General features: G+C 38.0%; 1 protein-coding gene across 1 annotated transcript; it reads right to left on the reverse strand.

The window, feature by feature from the left end:
• Window positions 1–217: 217 nt before the first annotated feature.
• Window positions 218–15216, reverse strand: PRLR (prolactin receptor). Its single transcript, XM_009816762.2, has 12 exons — window positions 15147–15216; window positions 14013–14145; window positions 11707–11876; window positions 10738–10904; window positions 9384–9525; window positions 7756–7888; window positions 6353–6522; window positions 4933–5102; window positions 3794–3938; window positions 2885–2984; window positions 1884–1953; window positions 218–1243 (listed from the first exon to the last, which is right to left on the reverse strand). The coding sequence occupies exons 1-12, from the start codon at window positions 15214–15216 to the stop codon at window positions 218–220; spliced, it is 2496 nt and encodes an 831-aa protein (XP_009815064.2).
• Between the last annotated feature and the right edge of the window lie 11129 nt (window positions 15217–26345).

The raw sequence follows: 26345 nt of genomic DNA on the forward strand, positions 1-26345 counted from the left end.
TTTTCATGGCAGATAATATCCATTTCCTCATTTCCCTGCATCAGAAACATGTGTTAATGATCCAAGGTTTACTTCCATGATTGTTACCTCAATCCACAGTTTATTTTATTCTCTGTATAATACACATAGGAGGCTAGGATTTTTTAAGGAACTATTGGCTATGCAGTTTTGCTTTACTGTACATTAACTACTAAGTATGTACTGTACCAACTACTAGTTATTTAAAGGAGGGCATAAAGGAAGATGGGTCCATGTATTCTGATCCACTGGTCTCTCTTTTGCACTCGCTTGGAACTGTCAGACAGTAGCTCATATTTTTCTCCACTTGACCTTGCTGAAGGTTCTGAGACATTTCCAATGCAGGTTCTTGAGACACAGATGTGTGCTGGATGCGTGAATCTGGCATTAATACTAGAATATTTTGGTCCACAACTGTTGAGACCTTGGTATATTCTTTGTTGGTTCCTGCCACAGTGCATTTTTCGGTCTTTCCACTATTTTCTTTACGTTTCAGTAATACTGCTGGCTCCTCATCTTGTCTAACTTTGTGAACTTCTACATAATCCATTAGTTTAGGATTCAAAAACGGTGACTTGTCATTAGGTCTGTTTGGTTTGACCTGCACTGTGGTTTGGTCAGTTTTGGAATGCAAATTCTCCATCTCTCTTTGCTTTTCCATGTTGTTGTGGACAGTTTCAGCAACAGCATATTGTGACTGATGTTTTTCTTCATTTCCTATCAAAACTGGTGCAATGTTCACACTTGTGGTACTCAGTGTTATCTTATGTGCATCTACAGTACTGTGGTAGGCAAACATAGGAGGCTGATTATTAGGTGACTGAGCTGTAGGCCATGTGGACGATTTTGTACTCTCATTGTTAAAAAGGACTATTTTCTGTTCTGAGGCGATACACTGAGTTTCCCAACTCCTTTTTCCTCCTTTATTTTCTGGAACATCTCTTACATCTTGTGATTGAAGTGTTGATGGAAGGGCGTGGGACTCCCTGCACTTCTCAGAAAGCAGAGAAGGGCTATCACAGCTCCCTCGGCCCGAGTCACTGTCTGTTTCCTTGGGTATCATTTTTGCATTTTTACTGCGATGACCGTTGTCATGGCTTGGCATGAGTTGCTGATCCTCACTGTCCTCTACCTCCAGATATTCTACCAGTAGTTCCTCACAGTCTGATGTTGGAGGAAAACCATGGCACCCAAGAGCATTCAACAATTCTTCAGATTTTCCTGTCTAAGGGCATAATAAATAAGGCATATTTTTTCATTGTTAACGTTAGGGTTTATCTCACTAGAACAACTGTGAACTATCTACATACTTAATATACAAATACTTTAATAGTTGTATCACTAGACCTAAGCGGGATTTCTACTGTTGCAGAAAATAGTGGAAGAACAGAAGAAAATTTCTTGAGTTCCCTCAGTGGGGAGTCACAATCCCAGAATTCATATTTCTAAAATGGGAGGACTAGGGAGCTTTTGTCAGGTAGGGCTCTCATGCGTTTAACAAGAAGAAAATGAAAGAGTATGGTAGAGCAGTTGCGTCCTGTCTCTTCAGCATGGCCAGAGACTCTGGAGAGCAACTTCCATAAGAACTACTAGGAAGATCACACAGACATTGGCTCTTGTGGTGTCCCAGGGAACAGCTGGGGTCACGAACCCTGTTCTCAAATGGCCTCCTACTACTAGTGCAAGGCAAGAGTCTGTCTCACACATACCCTCCACATGATCAACCTGAAAGTGTCGCTTATTTTTAACATTGATTAAATTAATTGAAGCTGTTTTATACTTTATTACGGTAATTGTGTTCACCAGTACATAATTTGGAAAAGTAAGTAATGGGGAATTCTGTTGTCGTTATCAGTGGTACTCACCTCTAACAGATGTGTATCTATGCCTTTTATCTTCGGTCCCGGAACTGGTGGTAGGATGAAGGCTATCATTCTAAGAAAACAGAACAAACACACAAGGTGTAAGTATAGGCTCTATCTCTCTATTTGTTCTCCCACTTCCTCGGAATGTGACATTTTAAACACTTCTCCCATATCTGATACCTCCCTCTGGGACCTCTGTTTCCTGTCTACCTCTCAAGCCAGGTAATTTACAAATCCAGTTACAGTTCATAAGTTACCCTTAGATGTATTCATAAGAAAGAGAACAGTACAAAAATTATTCAACTGGAAAAGTAACACTGCTTTGTCCCTTAACCTCCAATTCTCTAATATCACTGTAACTTCATCACTGGCCAAGAAACAGCTATGTGGATTACAGTTCAGGAGGACTAGTGGGCCTGTATGTACATGCTTGACTGTCAGCTGACGACTGCTAAACAGGATTTATGATTAATGACTTCTGATGGCTTTTCCATCAACAGTTTCCATCTCTTTCTTCTACTCAGCCAGTATTTTTTGCAAGACTTGTACAAAAGTGACAATCTTTGCAACACCTTTCTCTTTCAGATTTGATTGAAATAAGCCAGTGTTCTAATAAATTATTCGGGGAATTGACAGACGTGGGCAGAAAGACAACCTCATAATATAACCTTGTTTCCTTTAGGAAATTAGGACAAAACCAAAAGGTGTGTCTTCTATGGGAGCAGGGATACTCCAGATAATGTTTGCTGAATGCTTACATGGCTAACCAAGATGGTCAGATCTAATAGAGACATGTTTTTACCAACTGAGAATTTAGCCTGGTTTCCCTAAAGAGCAGAAATACCTCTTTATCAGTTGCAAATTTAAAGTCAAATACCTGTAACTTATAGTTTACAAGAGAACAGAAAGCCTATAGAAAATTGAACCAAATATTAGAAGTCTATTTTTGAAAAGTTTGCTGAGATTTTCAACTCCATGCAATTGTGAAATTTGTGACTTACCTGTACCCTTTCAAAACCATTGTCCAGCTCATGATTAAACATATAAGAGATGACAAGACACCAACAATGATCCACACAACCATATCTTTTACTCTAAAGTCTAGGAAGCAAACAGAATTATTTAAGGACACACATCTAGCATATGCATAGTCAGCATGCAAAAAAAGTCTCAAATTACTTTTATTATAAAAATTGGTCTAAACTACCAAATTTGGTGTTGAATCTAGAGGCCTTTAGTAGCATAGATGGATCTCAACAATCACTGTAGTATCTGATAATAAATATACTTTTTATTAATGGCACTGTGCAGGAAATAAACTCACTTGGAAAAATGATACAAAAATGTACGAAGAGGGAAATTTTGTCACAGCCAGTTATGCCAATACTGTAGTCATTTAATTATCAAATATATATCATACAATTAATTAAATAGTGGGTTAAATGATCTAGGACTAGATATTTTAAGGATTTCTATTGTAACACGACCCTTTTTACATTGAGGTGTTTATTTCACATTCATTCCAGATAAAGAGTAATGAAATGGAGATCTGTTACTGTGTGAAGGCAATAATTCTTTGTTGTCTATGCAGCAGTTTTAATGCAGTTGCCGGTATTCTTTTAGTTAAAAACTACCATCATGAGAACAAATGAGGCAATAAACAGAAAGGACGTGCTTTAAATAAGTAAAGAAATTGATTCACCTTCTTAACTCCAAAAAGCAATGAAGGGGAAAGCTAACTGGGTATGGTGCAGGGATGCTGAGAATTCAGTTACCTTAGAAATAATGTTCTTACCTGTTCTAGGGAAACTATGGGATGCCAATCTGCACGGGTGCCACAAACAGTTAACAAAAGTATTACATGAAATTTCATGTAATAACAATTATTGAAGTGATGCCTGGTCACTCACCAGTAGGGATCTGAATATACTTTTCTGAGCTCCATTCACTCCATGATCCATGGTGGTCTGGTTTGCAGTGAATCTGTACAATGTACGTCTTCCCAGGATTTAAACTAAACATTTTATATTGTGTTTGCTGTCCAACAAAAATAGTCTGGAAATTAAATAAAAATCATAAAATGCATATAAAATTGACACATTTTTCGATGAAAATCACAGCTAGGTTTAACTCTTGATAACCAAGTTGGGAATATAGAAGGAATCTGGACAGCTTCCTAGTAATTGTTATGCAGGCGTGGAATGACGGTACATTTATTTTATTTCTATAGTTCAGTTTTCTAGCATATTTCAGTGGGAATGAGATCTGGCTCTGGTATACTGTGCAAATTAAACTATTACAAAAACACATCCTGCACATATGGCAAACAGGGAGGAACTGTGGTAATGGTGGGAACTGCAATGGTGAGAGGAGGAGAAGGAGGCAAGAAACAGAAATGGGGGAAGAAAATGCAGAGAGAAAAGAAGGAATGTGGAGTTGATGGAACTGCGCAAGGTAGTAAAAAGTGGACCTTGCAATGGTCAGGGGGCTGGGAAGTGCAGTGGCAGGGGCAAGGAAGGAGGAGATACAGAGATGGCTGGGAAGTTTTGCAGCAGACAAGAAGGGGATGCAGCCAAATACCAATAGCTGGAGTCTTTAATTTGCCACCCAGTTGTTTGAGTTGCAGATCCTGGCTGTAGACACTTATTATTATGTGGCCATGACAACTATCACCTAATGGCTGTTTGTACAAATTGAAATTATTTTACATAATGTCACTGAGCTTTCTGTTACCTAAGAAGTGCTCGTGGTTAAGAACAAATTATCACAAAAGAAACTTGACTAAATGAGAATGAACAATTGAAACTGTAATGCCAATATGATTAATACATAATGGCCACAATTAAAAATAAGTACTTTATCACCTGCTGTCACACAACAGCATCTGAGATACCAGGATTCTCGGTAGGAAATCATAGATCACACAAGCACGTTTGAAAAATGATGAACTATTCAGTATGCCTGCTTCATTACATTCAGGCATGGGACCTGGATGACAAAATCTAATTATCAGAAAACATTATCTAGCAAAAACTTGCAACAACCTTACCTCCCATTCCTCTCCTTCTTCAGGCTTTAGTTGCAGCTCGTATTCTAGGGTAAGCCATCCAGATCTGACATCAGCCAGTGGGGGTGGAGACCATGTCAAGACCAGATATGGTTTTCTATTTATCGGCTTTTTTAATTCCAGAGTTACATTCACAGGAGGATCTGGCTGTACTGTTAAAATAAAAGAACTGACAATAAGAGTCTAAATGATTTTTTTCCTTGCATCTTAGGAAGAAATATAAAATGGTGTGAGTGGTAAGTTGCCACCTCCATTGGGTCTAGTAATTTAGAACTGGTGCTGGAATACAGGGATCAAGAGTTTCCTGATAAAGTAAGAATGGGTTTATGGATTTAAAGAAAAAAATGAAGAACAATAAATATGTTGAGTTCATGTTGAGGTTATCACCAGAAATAATTTTTTCTTACATTACCATTTATTGTTGCTTTTCCCCACAACTATGTTTCAAAGTTAACATCTTTAGTGCTGTGTTATTAAAGTTGTGTTTTACCATAATCTTATCAAAGTTGGCGTATGTATTTAGCACTGCTGAAAACACAGATGTAGCTGATGAAACTTGCCCCCCCCATCTTTTACATTCAGAAAACACAACAGCGTAATCCCTACATGCATACATAAGGATATTTAAAAATAAAACAAAGCAGTAATATTAAAATGCTGTCTATATCTCAAAAGTAAACCAAAATGGAATGCAGGTTTCTGCTACGATCAGGCTTGCAGCTTCCTCAGTTCAGAGGCAGAGCTTCTGCATATCGTGCATGTATTCTACCACTGTCTGATGCAAAGCTTCATCAAGTAAGTAGTCAAGGCATGGAGGTAAAATGTAAAGCCTTTTCTCCAGCAGCCCTTTTCCAGTTGCCAGACTCCTGGCAGCCATATCCTTGGTACAAAATGGTTGTCAGGGATAATGGTCCGTTCCCTTAGAAGAAAACCTAAATACTTTTCCACAGTCACTCTGTGGAAAAAGTCTGAGAAAAGATATTATCAGTACACTGCTATAAAAAGCACTAATTCAGCTTCTCTTGGGTCTGGAAACTACTTTTGGGTAATCAAATTTAAGTATTATTAGTTAAAAGATCAATTTGATTTCAATTGCTGGTAGAGTGGAAAAAGATTTTAGCTGAATGATGTTTCTTAGGGCTTGACTGAAAGAAATATGGAAAACCAATAAATAGTTATCTGAATGCAGTTTTAAAGCTTTTAGCATTTTTAGGCTTCTTTTGAAAATAAAATGGTAAAGGGATGAATATTGATTTACTATAACACCAGATATTTGTTCTTACAAGTTTTTAACTTGGATATAATAGTATTATATATGAGAAGAGGTGGTATCAAAATTCTTGTGTCAAAACCTGTGATTTTGAATTATTTGGTTCCACAGAAAATACTTTTTATCTCTTACCTATGTAAGTCACATCCACATAATGAGGATCAGAGACATTACTTCCCATTTCATTAGTTGCCCTCACAGTAATATTGTATATGGTCCAGAAAGAGGTGTGCTTTTTATCGAAGTAGCATGAATTGGGGCCCGCAGTTCTGTAATCTGGACATTCATAAACTTGTTCTTCTCTGAAATGAAAGAATCACAGTGATCAGGTTACACAGACTAAAACACCTGACTTTGATTACTAGTAGTTCAGCATTATTTAGGGCTGGATCAGATTCTTCATGCCTGGCAATGTGAAGAAAATCAGAAAACTATTTTCAGACTAAATAGTCATTGGACAATTCCAGGGAGTATAGGAAGCATTTTCTCCCCAAAATAAAGACTACAACACCTGAAGAATTTAGGCTGTTGTAGATGCTGCAGTGGGCTAGTAGAGTGCAGCTCTTACTTTTCTGAATGCTGCTGTTCACTGCATAGCCCTTACAGGTTCCAGAGAGCCAGCAGAAGTGATTGCTGGTCTTCTAAACAATTAAAAACGGAGTATTTCCAATGTTCATTTCACACTTACATGAGTTCTGCATATTACATTAATATGCTTTCAGAATCTATTTTGGTCTTTCATCACCTGTTCCTCAAAAAAATCTACTTTGTACCTGTCTTCCAAATCCATTCCCAAGCTTCCCAAAGGGAGCAGGGATAGGACAGAAAGTTGAGTATGCAGTACTTGTTTCCAGGCTTCTCTGAGATGCACTGTAACAAAAGAGAAAGTTGTGGATGTGGACCTCACACTCTGCCCTGGCTGGCTGGACCAGTATCTGTCTTTTTCCACTTAAGACCTGGCTCTCAGCTGACAAGTACAGAGTTTAACATCCATTTAGGTCAGTGCAAGGCTGAGCAGTGCTGGGTAAACCAAAAATAGTTCACAGGACCCAAAGAAAATACTGATTACTCCTTTGAAATGAGTGTTTAGCACTTGATCTAAGTTCCAGGACCAAGATTACCGCAGAAGCCAGGAGGCATTCATGGCCTATGAATACTTGTGCAAAATAAGCTTATCAGAAGATGAAAATGTTAATATCTGGTCATTTTGGAAACCTTTATTCTGGGGCTGTGTGGCCAAAGAGCTAAAGGACTGCATTTGTATTGCATACTATTATGCAGTTGCTGTGCCATGGCAACTTCCAAGGCAGTCTAATTTTCAAGGCAGAAGAATTCATAGAAATTTGAAAAAACTGACAATGTAAAGAGATCCTATTTCAACCTTAAATATGTTGGTGCTAGTGCTATTCCAGAATATGTCACTTGGACAAAACCATATGCTATGGAAAATGACATCTCCTAAGAGCAAAACTAACCAGGATTGACTTTGCACGTCCTTCCAAAAAAACACTGAATAATTACACACATGTTATTACCCCTCTTTGCTGTAAAGCAAAGTGTAGTTAGTAGGAAGTCCTCCATCTGAACCAGGTTTCCACCAACAAGTAAATGTTTCCTTTTCTGGAGAACGGCATTTTATTATTGTAGGCTTTTCAGGAGGTGACTCTCCTGTAAGAGATATAAAGAAATTAACTAATTAGTATGTTTAATGCATTAGGTCAAACCTGAATTCATAAAGCAATGTCAAGCAGAGCACAGGAAAATACCTTTTTTCTACAAGGAAAGAAAAAGTTTTGCTTCATACTAGCATAGGAAAGGAAGGATGGCTCACTGGTCAGGGCAGCAGCCTGCTACTTTGACCCAGATTCAGAATCCTTTCACACTGCAGCTATGCTGAGGAACTATGTTTTAGTTCCCTGGCTGTGGCTCTTCTCTGCCCCCAAATCTGGTAAGGGGTGTTCAAATACTGTCATAGCAGGTTCTATAAAATGATTTACAATACACTCTGCTATCCAATCTATTCTCTACATAAATAATTTTTTCTTCAAAAAATGTGTTTTAAGGTGCTTCTGATTGTTTAAAAAATATGCTGTCATTTGTTTTGGATTTTACAGGGAAAAAATTACGAATGTGTTTGCCCATTTGTTTATACCCTTGCCAGTAACTCTCTTCTGAAGTACCTATGCTGAGCTGACTCCAAAGATACAAAGAAGCAGCTCTCATATTTCCTTGTAAAGTGATGTTATGCTCGGTACTCAGGCTACTTGCTTGATTGCTGCCAAGCAATTTATAATTATTTGGATCCCTGATGATGTTTTTATAGAATCAAGCAAAGCACTTAGAGCAGGGCAGAGGAAAATGCTTAAATTTTGAAAAGGATGATGCTAGTCTATACCCTGATGTGATTGAAAGTTTTTCAGTTATGTATTTGTGGCAATATATGGTCCTATTACATCAATAATATATATTTTTTACTATTTAGAGTAGGGACATTGATTTTCCAAATTTCTAATTGCCTAAGGCAGATCTGAAAATGGGACATTTAAAAAATATTTTTCTATTAACAGTACTTCAGCAATCTCCATGTCAAATCATGAATAATACAAATAGTGACAGAAGAAGAAGATTTGAGACAACCTGGCTAAAGTGTCTGACAACAAGATATGATGTCATGCATATTTAATGTGTCCACTCAAACCCAAGAGAACACAGATAATTATTTCCATGTGATAGTAGCTGCAGTGTTATACATGGCACTTTTAGACATGGCAGTGCTTTCAGTCCAGTTACTAATGAACAAATGAATGATTCTTACACAAGTACCATTACCTGATATCTATAGCTACAGATGAAATCAAGATGATTTTTAAATAGAGGGACAGGAACAATAAGTTATTTAGGCACACCTGTATCAGAAGTGACTTCGTAGTAAATCACAGCCTGTTTGTCATAGCCAGTTTCAGCAGAAGATCCTGAGTGGATCAACAAGACTAAATACACAACTACACGCGAAGTACGGTAAGATGCACTAAACTGTTCCTCCAGCACTACGAAGTATCTGTGTGAGGAACCAGGTTTTCAGGGCTGCCATTTAGGCACCTTTCACAACACTGAAGTGGCTAGAATTTAAAAACAATTAACAGAACGGCAATCATCCACTCACCATTGCGGGTCTGAATGCATCTCTCGGAACTCCACTCACTCCATTCTCCAAGGTCTAACATGCAACGGACCTGAACAAGATACTTCACCCCAGCTTGTAAATGAATCACTTTGTACTGTGTCTGCACTCCAACAGATATTGTCTGGAAAAGAAAATGGACTGGAAAAATAATAAAGAATTGGGCCAAAAAGGAGTAGGCTTGTGTCACTGACTTCTGAAAGGCAAGGGTTTCAGTTTTAGTGCTTATTATCAAGTGCCTTCCTCAGGCCCTTTGAATCTGTCTTCAGAAGTCTTTCAAGAAACATAGCTTTCTCCATCATTAAGGCATCAACAATTTAGGTAGCCCCCAACTGATCATGTTGAAGATAATGATGATGATGACTCTCAGCCCAATTAAACAGAAATCAGGGAATAGCTGAGAGACTTCTGAAACAGAAAGGGTCAGCTTAAAAAGCGTTATTAAAGAAGCATGAAAATGTGTAATAGTGGAGGGAGACTGGAAACTTCAGCAGAAGCTGAAGTTTAGTTTGATGCTATCAGAAGCTGCTCTGCTAGCATCATGACCTCTGCCTGGACCAGACAGAGCAGCCTCCCTCTCTGATGCTCTGACTATCTGCCTTCCAGACAGCGTGGGCTGCAGTGGGCAGGAACCCACACCTTGGGTGCATGCATGTGACCGTGTGCTTGCTTTCCCACTGATATGTGTCTTAGTAGACTGTAAGAAGGGACGTAGGTTCACATTAAGTTAAAGCGTTCACGTCCCCTGCAGAAGCAGTGTAAATAGAGGAGTTTGTTTTCCCAAGAGGGTGGGGGGTGCTTGTAATCTACCCTTCCTGGGAAAGAGGAATTTCTGTATATAGCATATTTCTGGGACTAGTTATAGAAGCGTGTTTATAAAATGGTAGATGTCTATTAACATTTTTAAGTGCCCAGTATTGTGATTTATCTGTTGTATTGCTGACACTGACCTTGACTGCATAGTTAACTGATAGCTTGTTAATTACACCTTAATGAATCAATAAACTGCTTTGATCCTGATTTCGTTTAAACTATATGAACTGAGCAGTCTCTTACTGTGACACCTGGGAACAGACACATTGATGAAAATTGCAATTAAATATTATATCAATGGACTAAATAGTTTTTATAGTATATGACATTACAACAATTATACAAATACCTTGAATGTCACTGTCTCTACAAGCTACTAGAGCATTTTTCTTTCTTTAATCAGATTTGGTTAGATTAATTTTTCTATCCTTAGAGAAAGTAAAATTTTTATAATACCAGTTAAATTCAGACAAGAGAACTCACTGAAAAGAGCATTTATACAATAAATGTATTTTTCCATTACCTCCCACTCTTCCTTTTCCTCAGGTTTTAGTCGTAGCTCATAGTGATATACATGTGAATTAGAGCTGACATCAGCTAATGGAGGTGGAGACCATTTTGCCCAAAGGTACATTATGCTAGCAGATGTTTTTATTTCTAGAGAGAGGTTCACAGGAGCATCTGGCTGAACTGTATAAATGAAAAGTTTGCCATTAGTGATTTAATTTTCTCTCAGAAAAGGCACCTCCTTTACGGTTTTGTATTTCATCACATTAATTTCAGATCGTTCAGCACTTCTATAAGGGAATAGTACAATAGCCTTTTTTTCCTTTCTCCCTAGTAACGTTTAACTGGCTACTGATTTACCACAGTATCAGCAAATCTTAGACTTTGAATTTTTAAGGCTAAGGAAGTACAAATCATAATTTCATTAGGCCACCCTTGCAAAATTAAAATGTCAGATAGTTCTTAGCTAAAAAGACTAAGAACATTTATCTTTACAATGTGCAGATTATGTGTATGCAGAAAGCAGGATGGAATTAGGAATATGAAATACTACAAAAAGCCTACAGAGTGCTTAGGCAGTTATTTTCACCCTCCCAAGACTGCAATGCCAGCAGCCAGAAAGATGTTTACATTTGGAAAATTTAGGTAGCTTAACCAATTTGGAAGTTTAATAATCTGCAGTGCTAGGAACCTACAAAACTGTCATTGAGTCTAATTGAAACACTGGAGATAACTAGAAACTGGAGCCAATTTTTCAGCCAAAGTTAAAATGACAATAAAATATGTAGTTACTTAATTTATAAGAAAAATGAAGTTTTCACGTAAATCAAAGATGTGTATTTTAGATCATCTGTACATAAACACTCCTCCATAGCAAGTTTCACATCATGAGGAAAGAAATCTTTCACCATTACTTGGTCTGGGATTAAAAAAATCACATACATCTCCAACTAGTTTGTTTTCCATTTCATTCTTTTCTTTTTACCTATGGAGGTCACATCCACATACTGAGGATCTGAGCTGTTATTTCCAATCTCATTCGTTGCTATTACAGTGATATTATATGTTGTCCAGGGATTAGTGTGGTTTTTATCGAAGTAGCAGGAATTGGGACCTGACATTCGGTAGTCTGGACATTCATAGATTTTTTCTTCACTGAAATAAAATGATTTAAAAAGTTAAAAGTTTAGGAAATGAAGCAAAGCAGATAATATTCTAGTAATGGCCTAGGTTCAGCAAAGAAATTTGAAATGTTTAACTTTAAACCTATATATAATCCCACCTCTGAGAAACATTTTGGTGAGTGTCAAATGCTATTACCATAAATGCTGCATTGCTATTTTTACTGCAGTTGCACAGAATGAATGCTTTTATCCCCTTTTTTATACACAGGTATATGTCAACAAAAGAAAGGAAAAGAAAAAGAATGGAAAGAGAAATATCCAGAGACAGCACAAGGCAATTTTTGAAAATGTTTAAAAGCAAATTAAAAGGCAAATTAAACACATTCCTTTTGACTAAAGAAGAAGAGTTGCTAAGTATCTTCTTTACATATTTCCCCTGGAAAGTAACCTGAAGGTCCCAATGGCAGAGGAATGTTTTATTGATTATTTTGTTTTCAGCAAGATCTTAATTTATCTGCTTTTCAACATCATCATCACAATTGTCTCAACAAAAACTATTTGATGAATTCATGATCTCTTACCTATTACCTTTATATGAGTCTTTGGGTTTTTTAGGAGACGGATTGTTTTGTAGTCAGTTAAAGCTGAACTGGTTGATGTACTCAGAGCCTATCTCAGGTGTGAAGAACTGCACAAACTCAAAGCACCAGCTGAGATGGTTCAAGGATGCACTTTAGTCCCACTGTTATGTTCTATGCACTGCTAATAACAAGGTCTCTTAGTTTCCAGGCAGTTTTGTCCCAGTTCACAAAGAAAAGACAAGAGTAAAAGGTTCCTGAGAGAGAATGAGCTAAGAAAGGCAACCGTGGCCCAGATTTGGAATGCTTGGCAGTGCCTGATGTTCAGCAGATTTAATGAAACGGAGAAGCACTCCTATCCATCCCTAAGCAGGACTGTTCTGGACTGTGATAGGTATGACTTACAATGGTCATTAAAATTTCTGTTTTGATCAAGGTTGAAACATCTGGATTTTCATAAAATAAAAGCTCTCAGATAATTTTGAGTGTGGTAACTTCATTAAATGCTGCATCTTTCCTGATCAATTAATACCAAATGATTTGGAGTTTATTTAATTGAAGCAGGGGAGTCTGAGGCTTTACCTGATCTATTCTGAACCTCTCTGGATTATTCAAAGAAATTTAATCTCTGAGCCTCCCTGCTTACTGGCCCTGTTCTGAGACCTCTTGTTTTCAGGAAGAAGGGGCAGTTATACGAAGAAGCACAGGTTAAGCAAAGTTGCTAAACACATACACATTTTATTCTTGAACAGGATGAGGGAGTCACAGACTTTACCACAACAGTAACTTTTGAGATGCAATATGCACATCTGATTTTACCCCATTTTTGGGAACCACGAGGTTGGCTACAAATACAGAAGGGGAAGCAAAGACTCTCTATAGATTTTCTCCAGATGGGGGTTTGCTGTGCACAGTAATGGAAAAGCTCCTCAGCAGGGCCCTGAGGGCACCACCAGCCCTCACAGCCTCCCCAGGACTCCCCATGCACTGCCTGGGGCCCAGGTCCCTGTTTCAGACAGCCGCAGCAGGGCTGGTCTCCAGCTCCCCACAGCCCTGCCCTTTCCCAGCGATGGGCCCTGCCGAGCCAGACCCAACCCGCAGGCTGATGTCCTGGCCCAGCTCGGCCTCAGCCTGTCCCCGTCCCCAGGGAGGTTGCCCCCAGCCTGCCCTGCTCCCGGGCTGGGGTGGTGGGACAGGCCCTGGATGGACGCCCTGCCCTGCCGCCCCGGTGCAGCCTCCACGGCCCTGTGGTGCCTTGATGCTCCCCTCCTCAGAGAAGCAGGCCATTTGGCTAAAAGCTGTGTGCCTCCTGATAAGATGGACAAACTACACCTTTCCCAGCATGTCTTTAGACCAGTGGGGTTTTAGGTCAGATGCGTTTCAGCAGGGACAAGCTGAAGGTTTGGGACTGGTAGTGGTCATGTTTTCTTCCAACAAGGGAAAGCTATTCATCTCATGTAGCCCTTGTTGGCTGTCTGAGGTTTAACATGGATTCATAAAAACGCCTTTATAAATTAACATTATCATTCCCTCATTCTGTCGTAATCATCACTTGATCACTTACAGAATACGTATGCACCGTTTGTTACCTGTCCTTGCTGTAGAACAGGGTGTAATTGGTAGGAAGTCCTCCATCTGAGCCAGGCTTCCACCAACAAGAAAAGGTTTCCTTTTCTAGAGAACGACATCTTATTATCTTAGGTTTTCCAGGGTATGATTGACCTAGGGAAGTGCAGAAATCCAGCTAGTTATATTAGAGTTGGACAATGTTTTTTGTTGTTATTGTTGAACGATAAATTCAGCAAGGAATGCTTTTTCTGAGGACAATAAAATTATCTGAAACTATGGATTGAATTTGGCAAATAAATCTGCCTAGAAAAAGGGTCAAAACTTTCAGAAAAGTAAATATATCTTACCTCAAGCTTCTAAAATAGCTACTAAAATTATTTTACTTCTCTTTTTCAAATGAAAATTTCATTTTTACCTAAACTTAAAAAGTGTACAGTTATCTCCAAATTAAAAAGCTTGGAAGCAAATGTATGACCTTTTGCTTTTTCCTAAAGTGTCCAAAATTTTTATCTTCAGGTCATCTTAAAATTAAATTTCAACTTCAACTTCGGAACAGAACCAAAATTCCACTATTTGCACATATTTGGGATAAATTATAGGTAAGACAAGTAATAAAAAGAAGGAATTAATGGGCTGGATGGAGTATTTTGTGTATTGGCAACCTGAATGCATTCTTTAATTATTTGAATATTCCCTAATAATCCCAATACATTTAAGAATATTTCCTGTTAAGACTACTTGTCATTAACTTCTACCAAGAACATAGACCATAAATTTACATACATTTTGACATGAAAAGCATGTGGCTTTTCAACCTAAGCTTACCTTTATTTCATTAAAGTTCCATATCATTATCTCTAATAGTGTTACTATTCATATGATGCTAATTCCCAAGAAGGTGACAAGCATGGAGTGAGTGTAGAGATGGAGTGAGTGCCTTTCATCATTACCACCACATAATCATTAAATTAATACTATAAAAAGAAAAGAGGACACAAGCCATTTACAAAATCTCCATATGAAACTTTAGAAGAAAGGAATTTAAATATGTACAGGCTCCAGTGGTGGTCGGGATAGATGGGTAAAGCCTCAGACTTTATCCTAAAGAAAGTGTTTTAAGGAAAAACAAGTGTTTCAGGAAGTGGTGTACTTACCAGTCAGACCCACTGCAGTCAGAGCAAGTAGCAAAATAATTTGAACTGATGATGTCAATTTCTGCTTCATGGTGTCCTCTTCTCCTCAGGTGGTAATATCAGATCAAGGGCTCACTGAAAAATACACCATCATGCAAAAGTCAATAACAATGCTTAACATGTAATACGTATCACTTGGCTTGATCAAAGTCCTATTTGAATTGCAGCTAATTGATTCTTGTTATTTCTCAAAAAGATGTGACCTATAGTTCCACTTCAGGAGCAGAAAAAATGAATCAGAGAGCAGTGGCATCTTGGGATACTGGGTGCTTTTCTTAAAGCTCTAACTTTCAGATTCATTAATTTAGCTGACAAATCAGCCTTCCGGTAACAAAAAATACACTTTTATCCCTGTTGATACAGGACTCAAGATGTTTGAACTCTGAAAGTCCTGAAAATAGAAGGCAAATAGAAAACATCCAAAATTTATTTAGAAGTTTATGATTTTTGAGCCAATCTCATGACTTCTGAATATTTGGGACCAGCAATGTTGAATTCAGGACCACCTGAGCTGAAGAATGGTACTCTGTGCGTTCAACTCATTTTTACTGCATTTGATTTTGCAGTAAAGTGGAAATGCCACGACCAGAGGAAAAAAAACAAGGAAAAAGTAGCATAATTTCACAGTTAATTTATCAGGTGAAAAGGCAAGATGGTATGCAATTATCCCTCTTTCTTCAACCTGTAAAGGCCAAAAGCAGTGTTGCAGAACTGGGCTGAAATATAGAGGTGCAAGTGGGAAGCCACCAGCTGTGAAGATCCAGTCCCTGCAGTGGGCTGACACCACTAGATGTCATCAGAATTCAGGTTACAGCTCAGGGTGATCAGAAGTCCCTGTTGCTGCTAAATCTGTTTGCTTAGCCTGAAGAAAAGACAGAATGACTTGAAGGAAACCTCCTGCTTCTCCCACCAATGCTCTTCCTGTTTGGAGATGGTGACTGGAGTCAGCTATTAGATTCTCAGTAGCCAACCTCACTCTTTGAAACTAAAGAGCAATTTACTATCTAAATAGGAAACTCCTTACCTCAGCTTTCCACTCCTACCAAGCACATCTGACAGGTATTTGTATGCTTGAAACCCATTCAGTGTAGCACAGCGTGGGAACAAGCTGTCTCTTTGCCGAGGAAAAATTCTTTGTGGTTTATCAGATGACTCAATTTTCATTACGCAATTCATTTTCTGTATCAAGAAACTATAATCTGTCAGCACATAAATATTTTTCAAGTGCAAAGGCAAATGAAGTATCAGTTAATTTAACTGAGTCTAAAACATGTTTACTGTGGACAATGTGGAGAACAACAGTTGGCTACATTTCCACCTATCACTTCTGAATATCCAGGCACATTTCACGCATGTAACTGAGCTACAGGCTGCAAAATTGCGCCTGAGTTAGTTTTAAACTCACTTACAGCAATCTGTGCATACACAGTCAGTGGAGAGCAAACCAATTAAATATAAATTCCACTTTTGTGTAAGCACATGCAAATTTTATGACTGTAAACAAATGGCAGGCACAAACGTTACTGTTTAACTTCAGAAATGAGCTGTGAAAACTTGGTGTTTTATAATGTGGACCACAGACCATTGAGCTCATGCAAGAACAAGGCACATTTTTCTCAAGTGAAGGTGAAATAATGAACTATAAACAGTAACTATTTCATGTACATATGATACCACTTACAATATTTTATTATTTCTAAAAATAGTTGGAACATTTGTAAAATACAGCACTTTCAAACTGATACTCATACTGTGCTTCCCTATAGGTAACTGGTACCATGATTGTATTTTTTATTTTTACAGACGTATCTTTTCTGCGTGGGGAATTGACAGATAAGAGAAACTGATTACAGTGAGTAAAAGAATTAAATTTGTCAATATGACAAAAGAGAGAGGCATCATCAAGAAAGAGCTGTATTAGAGCCCTCTGCAAGGAAAATGGGATCATTTTGGAAACTGAAGACCTAAAGAACCAAATTAATAGAAATAGGATTAAATTAATGCATTTAAAAATGAGTCTTTTTCCTTGGGACCTTTTTTTTTTTTTTTAAAATGAGATGACCATAAACGACTTCTGTAATGTGGCTGTGAAAAACAACAGGAGAGATACAGGGGAGGAATATGGACCTGTTAGTGCCACAGACTAAACTCAATTCTGGTCACCTATACTTGGGGAAAAAAACCCCAGGTTAACCTATTTAGAACAGATTTATAACACAGCTACAAAGATGATCAGGGGACACAGAGGCTTTCTCATGATGGCAATTTAAAGAATTGGGTTTTTACTCCAAGCAAGCATGGTTGTCTTCTATAAACAGCAGGAGATTAGCATCAAAAGAGGGAAAATAAGAATGTGTAAACTCTAGTAATAGATGTTCATAATTAGCTCCAAAAATTAGAGAAAAAAGTTACCATCACAGCAGTGAGTTTCTGGAATAGTCTTCCAAACACAAAAATCCCGTGTAGTTTTCCCAGGTAGTCTGATCTATTATGAAATATATATGACATGGTTGTTTGTGATACCTGAGGACTGGACTTCGTGATCCAATATATGTTTTCCAGGCCAGTATTTCAATTCAAGTTAAATACCTCGAATCATTAACAGTTAGAAAACTGCAGAAGTATGAGATTGGCTGGATGTCCTATTTTACATTCAACATTCAATGCTTTCAAAATATTTTCTGTTAAAGAATTATCAGAACATCTGTGTATTTGAAGATCATGCTTAAAAGCATCTTAGAAAAGCTTCATTCTCATATTTGTATTGCTTTCTGAAGGAATGTAAGCAGCAGTAGAGCAGGTGGCCACAAGGCTCCAGGCATACTAACCATATTCCATTTGTTCCAGTGCCTATGTTTCCATGGTTGCCTGGTATTTGGTAGTTGTGGTTCAAATATCGTTTATAAGGCTTGTGGAGAGATGTCTTTTTTAAAAAAAACTTTAATAGAAAAAAGAGTGCCCACTTTGTCATAACTGTATCAAAAGTGTGTCTCCCCTACCTACAACCTGAAAATGTTTTCATTAAAGAGTAACTAGCATTATTGAAGATGCTGTGAGGGAATGCTTCACTTTTAGGACTGAATGCATTCCTGTATAAGGGACATAGTGGACATTGATTTGCCACAATGTCATGCAAAACCAGGGGTTGAGTAACTGATGATTAAAAGATCATATGCCTCCTTTTTGAAGGTTCTGATTTAATTCCAATAGGGTTATTACGTTCTGAAATTATAGTTGAATTTCTCCCTCTTAACACAGCTGTTATATAGTATTCAACAGCTGCACATTGCACCTCAGAAGATAGTGTACCTTGATGGAAATGGAAATGATTGCTGGGGTTTTAGAATGCACGGAAGTGCTAGATGTCCATGTAAAATAACCCTACTCTACAACTAAGAATATTATGAAATGGTAGGTTTGAAAACTGTGCTTAGAATGCTACTAGATGAAGCTGAAAGTTAAATACCAATACTGAGATCAGGTGCTGTGGAGGAGGCTTGAGAGAAAAATGTCCTTGTCCTAATTGAGTCTAGTTCTTACGTACTTTTCTCTCTCTTTCTTGGCTATGCCAGTGGTGTATGGGATCACCCAGCTAAACCAGTTTCGGAGCACAAAGGCGACATGCAGGGAATTGTGATTCGACTCAGCTTTGTCTCACCTTGACAAATCCTTATCTATGCAGAGATGACTTGGGGCAGCTGCGGAAACGGCTCAGCCCGGGGTTGCCTGAACACTGCTGAAACCCCAATGGAGCCGTGAATGATCCCTTAACAAACAAAATGCCCCGAGTACCATTCCACCACTATTCAGTAACTTTGTGTGCTAGACATCACTAAATTACCATACAGACCAAGGAGCCATCACAGCACCAGAGAGAAACATCCGTGCATAAGCCTGCCCCCACCCATCAAATCAGGGAATAAAAACCGTAAGGTTTGGGCAGAAAAATGGGGAGAGTCTTTTTTTCCAAGGATACAGCTGGCTTGTAGGAGATTCTTTCCCCCTTGTCCAGGACGCTGTACAAGGTAACTTCGCAGGGATTAAGAGAGAGGGTGAGTAATTAAGAAACATACGTATGGTATTTGGCATGCTTTAAGATCGTGATTAGTGCACTCTTTTTTTGTAAGGTATTAATATCTAGCGCGCTTGTGAATTGTGTATTTAATTGCAATAGTGCATTCCTCCATTGTATCCATAAAAACCTGCAATAGTGGAGTATTGGACCTGTGAGTGAAGTTCAAATAAACTGTTAATTTGAACCTGACAGTGAAGTCTTTCTCTCCGTCACAAATGGATACATTTCTTGAGATTGACAGAGAAGTCTTTACTCAGTTCTGCACAGATGGAAAGATTTTCTATCTATCTGCAATGTTTTCAGGCTTGCAGGGAGGGGAACAACTGTATGGCACCCACTGGCAATGACACTATGTCCATCACAAGCTTTGCTTGTGCTGCCAAAGAAATCTAAAACCCAAAGTACTTTACCAATCTGTACTAAACAACATTTACATTCCCACTAGTTATGATGATAAACAATGTTCATCTTTTGTGCCTGGGGGAAGGCAGTTTAAGGAGTCTCAGAACACCACAGTTCATTACCATTTGAAAGGCTGAACTACAGCTGTATGAAACCAAGTACCAATAAAGAACAGAATAAAGCAAGAATGTGACAGTCTGCTGTACCATCCAGAGTCCTAGTGGCCATAGATTCAACTATACTGTGGAGATTGCATGAGTCTGCCTTCCCACGCTGAGTTCTCAAATGCCAACACAGATATAGGTCCCTAGCCAAGACTTGGGCATCGCTATCATTGGATGTGTTTTTGAACGGCAGTGATGGTTGGGATTATCCTGAAAATTAAAGCTGTGGATGCGCAGCGTGTCCAGAGCTCTGCTTTCCCTCTCTGAATGAGACCTAATTGGAAGCCTCCAAATCCTGAATCCCTCCGGCACCCGGTACAGCCATGTATAAGCTCCAGAGAAGATAGGGAGTTCCGACATATCTGATCTGAATTTCTTCTGACTGATTCCAGGTGGCTACTTTCAGCACGTAGGTTTTGTAGAGTGCTTTGTAGGGTGCTTAGTTCCTTCTGTTGGCTATGTAAGGGAACCTAGACATCCAATTAATTTCTTGGGACCAAGCACTTCATATCTCTGTGTTGCGTAAACTGGAAACACCTACAGGTTCTTTTAGATTTCATCTGAAAAGCCTGTATCAGGCCTGTTTCTAATACATTTTTTCCTAAATTTCTCTCTTAAACAAACCTTCTCTTAACAACCCTTTGTAGCCCTTCCTTTGATTAGCAGTTAATATGTAATGATGAATGGAACAACTTCTCTCACCCATGGAGATTCACTCCTCAGTCTGAAAGACTTAAGTCATTTTTGAAAAAGAAAATTCATGAACCCCCAGATTCTTGAAAATATTTTAGACACTTAATTCTCCATCAAAGTGTTTATGCACTTAACTCCTATTGATTTTACAGAACTGAGCCTGAAACTCTTTTTAAAACTGTCAATGTCTAAACTGACAAGAAAAGGCCAAGACAACAGGAAGAAAGCACCATTATCCCTACTTTACAGATGGGAAACCAAGACAGAGAACAGTCAAGTACTTTGCTCAGATTCATACTAGAAATGTAACAAAAGCTAAAAACTGATCCTTTCCTACTAGTTTTTTTTTCCCGAATACCACCTCTACTGCTTTTGTTTTCCCAATGTAACATGAGTCAGCTAACAATAGCAATCTTCCTCCACCAGTCTCATGGCTCCTGAATATTCTGTTTTCTTCCCTGGTGGTCTGTAGGTTTAGCCATAATTTCAGGATTATTGTTCTTACAGCAGTCTTTTACAGACAAGAAAAGCATAACCTGTAAAGAGTAAAATTTTAGAGTTTGAAAGTTAGAATTTAAATTAGAACTTGAAAATTGCTCTTGAAATATGATGGAAGTTCATCTCTACCAACTACCAAGCCCAACTCCACAGTCATTATCTTGCTATAATAATTTAAAATATTATTTATATATAGCATAGTCATGAAATACAAAGTCCAGTTTCCTACCTAAAGGATTCATGTGTGCGAGGAATATTTTTCCTCTCCTTCATGAATGTCAGTTCACTTCATAACCTGCAAGAGAAAAAAAGAGAGTAATTCCAGGATTAGTATATTACTGAAAGCATCACTACTTTATTCCTAAAACACAAAAAAGCAAAAAAATTTACTCTTTGTATTAGCTGATTCAGATACTCTCACTCTAAGTCAATACATCTAAACATCAAGAACAATAGTGACTGTGGTAAACTATCATGTTACTGTACACTATTTCCATTATCTGTTTCAATAAAAGCACAAAATTCTGTAGCAACTTAGGATGCAGTTTAGATTTACTAGTAGACTGTGCTAGGCTATGTGATTAAAGGCCATCTACATGAAGGCCGGGACAGGACCAGGCAAAAAATTGACTGTGTTGGTGGAGGAACCCTAGCAACCTAATCAGTGAAAATGGGGCGCAGGGAATCAGCTACGTCTAAGACTACCAAAGCACAGTCACTTGCCTGGAACCCACCAGGAGGAGCCAACCAGCCAAACTCCCTTCCCCATATGCCTCACAGACTGAAGCAGGTACAGCAGGGGGAAAAGAATTTGGGGAGGAAAGGAAAGGATCAAAGTGGCCTGGGGAGGAACAAGCATGGGAAAATAAGGAGAAAAGGGGAATAGAGGGGTCAGTCAAGTGTAAATTGGTGACTTGTTTGACTGGGATGTGTGCCTGATCACTGTAGCCTACCCTATATTCTCATTAAGTCCTATTTCTATTGTCTGTCTGGGTGTGCTCTGTTCTGGGTGGGTACCTTTGGATGCTAGTGAACTTCCAGCTGGATTAGGTGGCAAGGAGTGGGATTGCAAAACTCCACGCTCCTATGTAACTCCCCCACAAATGGGGAGACCAGAGGATCTGGGGCCCACTACTGGGTCAACTGAGCATCTAAGACCAGGTACTGGAGTGATCCATTTTTTTGTGTGCAAATACACATATATACATATATGTAACACTAGCAGAGTTAGGTCTATGTTGATGTATGTGGCCTCTTTGTGTGTGTGTATTGTGTCCATGTGCCCGACCACCCATCAGGAGCAGCTGCTTAGCTTCGCTGCTGGCAGAACCTGAGAATATGGACCTGCAGCAGTCTCACATCTATTGGGCTACCTGATTCAGCTGCCTCTAACAGGCTGAAATTAAATGTTTTACCAAAAAAAGCCACTACGTTTAACTGACTGTTCTTTATCATCCAACTACACTGTGCTGTGAAGAAATAATTTAGATGAGCTTTAAAGGGCAATTTATCTGCCAGAGCAAGAAAAACTATTTATACACAAAATTACTAACTTTGAAATTACTAACTTCATCATCCTATTTCTTATGAAATCTTATTTCTTTAAATAATTTGAAACAAAGACTTTTTTTACAACTAACATTAAGAATGGTCTGGATTGCCTGGAGACCAGGTGAGAAACTGCATTACTCAGTTACCAGGGTATTCTTTTGTTGGGTTCCATTTCAGTAAAGCTAATGAGAACAATAAAAATACCATGAAATTGTCTGGCAGCTAGACATTATGCCATTACAGAGGGTCAGATTTAATTGAGGGTGATCACCAGGTTCTTTTTTATGTGCATATATAAAATGGCATACATAACATATAACTGAATGCGGCAAAAATAATGTTTGCAGTGAAGTTACTCAGTCATGACATAAGGTGAAAATTAGTTTGAAGGTGGAGATCAGTAAGTGGTCATTGTTTTAGAGAGGACAGAAATCTGGTTGTCAGTGTCCATCCTGGGAACACAGTTTGACCCAAGGTTTGCTAAATAGCAGAATTCTCCCAAAATACAAGCTGCCTTGTAGATCTAGATCACTTCACAGAGACGTTTTAAAAATTATGCAATTGTTCCACATTTAAAAGGAAGCCTAGTTCTAAAAGAAAATATATGGTTATGATCACTAAATAAAAATAAACTTTCCTTTACTTTTTCTGATTTCTACTAATTGATACAACATCAAAACATACAGTTCTATCCTACCAGCAAATTTTATGCTGCTCTCATGACTGCTTTCATCAGGAAGTGATATCGTGACCTAGTGACGCATCCCTACACAATATGACTGACATAAAATATGTTTTTTACCAAAGCTACAATAGTGCATAGGCACTGGATTGTTCATATCAGTGATCAGAAAGGATCATGATAGAATGGACCTTGTCTTCTGCATTAACCAGGACAATGACTCTCACCAAAGTACTTCTACATCAAATAATCATTATTCAAATAATATTTATTATGATAGTCCTGAGAACAGAAATAGAATTCCACTGTCGTGGGTATTGTACAAAGAAAAGTTTCTGCTCTTAATAACTGAAAATGTATACAACCAATTAATAATACAGAGTGGAAGAAAGGGATATAACAAGTAGGTCAAAACTTGAGTATTTTTGGTTTGAAACTAAAGATTATTTTCATCGCAAAGTATTAAAAAAATATCCCATAAACTGGAAACTGCCTATGAAGAATCAGTGTTAGAAAATTCACTTCAGAATGTCATTTCAGAATGTCACAAATTCTCTTTCAACCAAAGCCAATGCATGCAAATTTTCAAAATTCCAAAATGAACAGTAGAACGTTTTCTGAAATCTAAGCAAGTGATTTCAGTTTGATTATAACTTTTTTGCCCAATGAAAACATGTTGCGATGAAAAATTTCTGATAATCTTTAATTATACACAGAATTTCAGTGAGCAATGCAATGGCAAAAAGTTTTGACATTTCTGGGGGAAGATGCTGGTGTAGAGGTGAGGAAGTTTATTGCAGAGTGACTAAAATGACTAAAAGTTTACAGGAAGCAAAAGAACAGAACTCTGAAAGTAGTAAAGGGAACACAGTAATGGAGAAAACTGTGAAAGGTTTGTGGAGTGAATCTGAGGGAAACAGAAAATGAAGGACACAGAAGGGGGAAAGAACAAATAATCTGTTGGCACTGGGCAATAAAGGGTCAGATGAAGTTGTAATTTTGAATGTATTCCAATATCCCCTTGGAGTTTCAAAGCTCCATCCACTGGATGCCATCCCAAAATACCCTTCTCTTGGTGAACACCGGCGATGGTTTTGGGTGGAGGAGAATCATCTTCTGGATCCTACTGCCTGCAAGCATCAGTAGGGTAATGCTGAAGAAAGGTGTGACCTTAGCTCTAGCACAGTTTCTTTATTCCCTCTCACTGAGACAGTCTGTTTTGGCTGAGTTTGTGTCTGGAGTCTCTCTTCAAAGCTTTATGACTGTGGTAAGACTGTAACAGAAAGAACCTGGCTGTAAGGGAATAAATGTTCTTCTTCAATGACAAATGTGCTCAGTAATTAACAATATCAGTGGGAGCAGAGAAAACTATTGGATAAATAATTGTTTTCTGTTTCAGTGTTCTCTTTTTCAGGAGGTCCTCATTATAAGGTTGTAAAAGTAGCTGTTTCTTTGTCTTTTTGTGAGTACATGTTGTACATTTACACTTGAATTGCTTAAGTGACTGTAGAGTTACTCTGTAAAAGAACACAATTACCAAAAATTACTACTCCAATCAAATTGATATAAACACTCAATGTCCTATTATTTGTGAACTTGAACATTTCTCAAACATATTCTCTGACCTTCAGACTTGTTGATAAAAGAGCTTTGTGGTTGCATGCTAAAGGCTACCACCAATGCCATATACAGATCAAGTGGCACACTGTTTAGCTAAAGGAATGAAACTGTGTTATCCTGGTAATCTAAAACTGAGGGGAAAATCTTTTCTTACAATTATTTGAGACAAATTGCTGACAATAATGGGAATAAAACAATATTTAACCATCAACCTTCACTTTCCTGAGCTTAAAATAATCTTTTGGCACTTCAAACCTAAAGCATTATACTCCCTTTAATACAGAAATATGTGGATATGCAGCCTAGCTCTAATTTTGGTAGCATTTTGTAGATCTCTTCTGGTACCTAATTCCTGAATAGACTAGTGTTTAACACATTTTATAAACAGATTATTTTCTACAGGTGTTTATATAGGTGGCATTAATGTCTAATGTCAGTAAAAACCAGACAGCTTCCTTATGAGAAGTGTCTCATTACAGAAAGTCAGATGTTCAAACTACTCTGAACTTTCTACATGCCAAACCAGTAACAGTATCAATACTGCTGTATCGCAACCCTGTGAAGTTCCACACAGATGCTCGTCTTCCAGCAAAAATACCCTTTTTTAATTACAGTTTTGAAGTGGAAGAATACTGAAGCTCCTACAAGCTGCAATATGCATTCTGAAGGAACTGAATTCACCCTTTGATCAGGAGTACGAATTTCCTTCCTAATTTCTTCATGATGAATATACAAACCGAATGAAGTATAGCACTAACCTGATCCACCCCCTGTCTTCATCCCAGGCTGCTATTCCTTGGAGATTCTCAGTCATGGTGAATTGTGTTTTGTGTTTTGGATTTTTGTTTGTTTTGCAGTATAAGAAAATGACCCTGAGGTTGCAGACTATGAGACTTTTAGGTACTTGTTTACAGAATAAAGACTTACGCTGCAAGCTCTGGAGGTTAAAGGTAAATTTATTAATGTATTCATTCATTAACTCACTTGCTCTGTTCCTTAGAACCTGCAAGGACAGTATTGTGTCTCCTACTGATGAATGCATTTCTAACAGGTGATATTTTCCTCTCTGATAGAGTAAATAAAACATGTCAAGAAACTACTTGAAGAGATTCATTTTGCAAAGAGAGAGAAATCTTCATTGTGCAGCAAAGGCAAACAAATAGCTTAATGAATAAAGATTAACTAAATATGGGATATTAGGTTTTGGACTATGGATAGTGTTTAGTTTTAACAAACTAAGGACATAAGAATGCCTCTCCCTTACCTCTGCTGTAACACTAAGTATGTCCAATTAGATTTAACATTAATGTTTCAGTTTGCCCTACTCCTCTGTGGAGTTTGCACACTTCTTAGTTAAATAATGAAGAAATAGCTACTAAACAGAATTTGGAGAAGAAAAGATTTCAAGGAATAAAAAATATATTCTGTACTAGAACAAAATCTATTTTAACACTTTTCTTCAGTATGTTCTTGTT

The sequence above is a fragment of the Gavia stellata genome, chromosome Z (assembly GCF_030936135.1).
Source record: "Gavia stellata isolate bGavSte3 chromosome Z, bGavSte3.hap2, whole genome shotgun sequence".
In the NCBI taxonomy this organism is placed as follows: domain Eukaryota; kingdom Metazoa; phylum Chordata; class Aves; order Gaviiformes; family Gaviidae; genus Gavia; species Gavia stellata.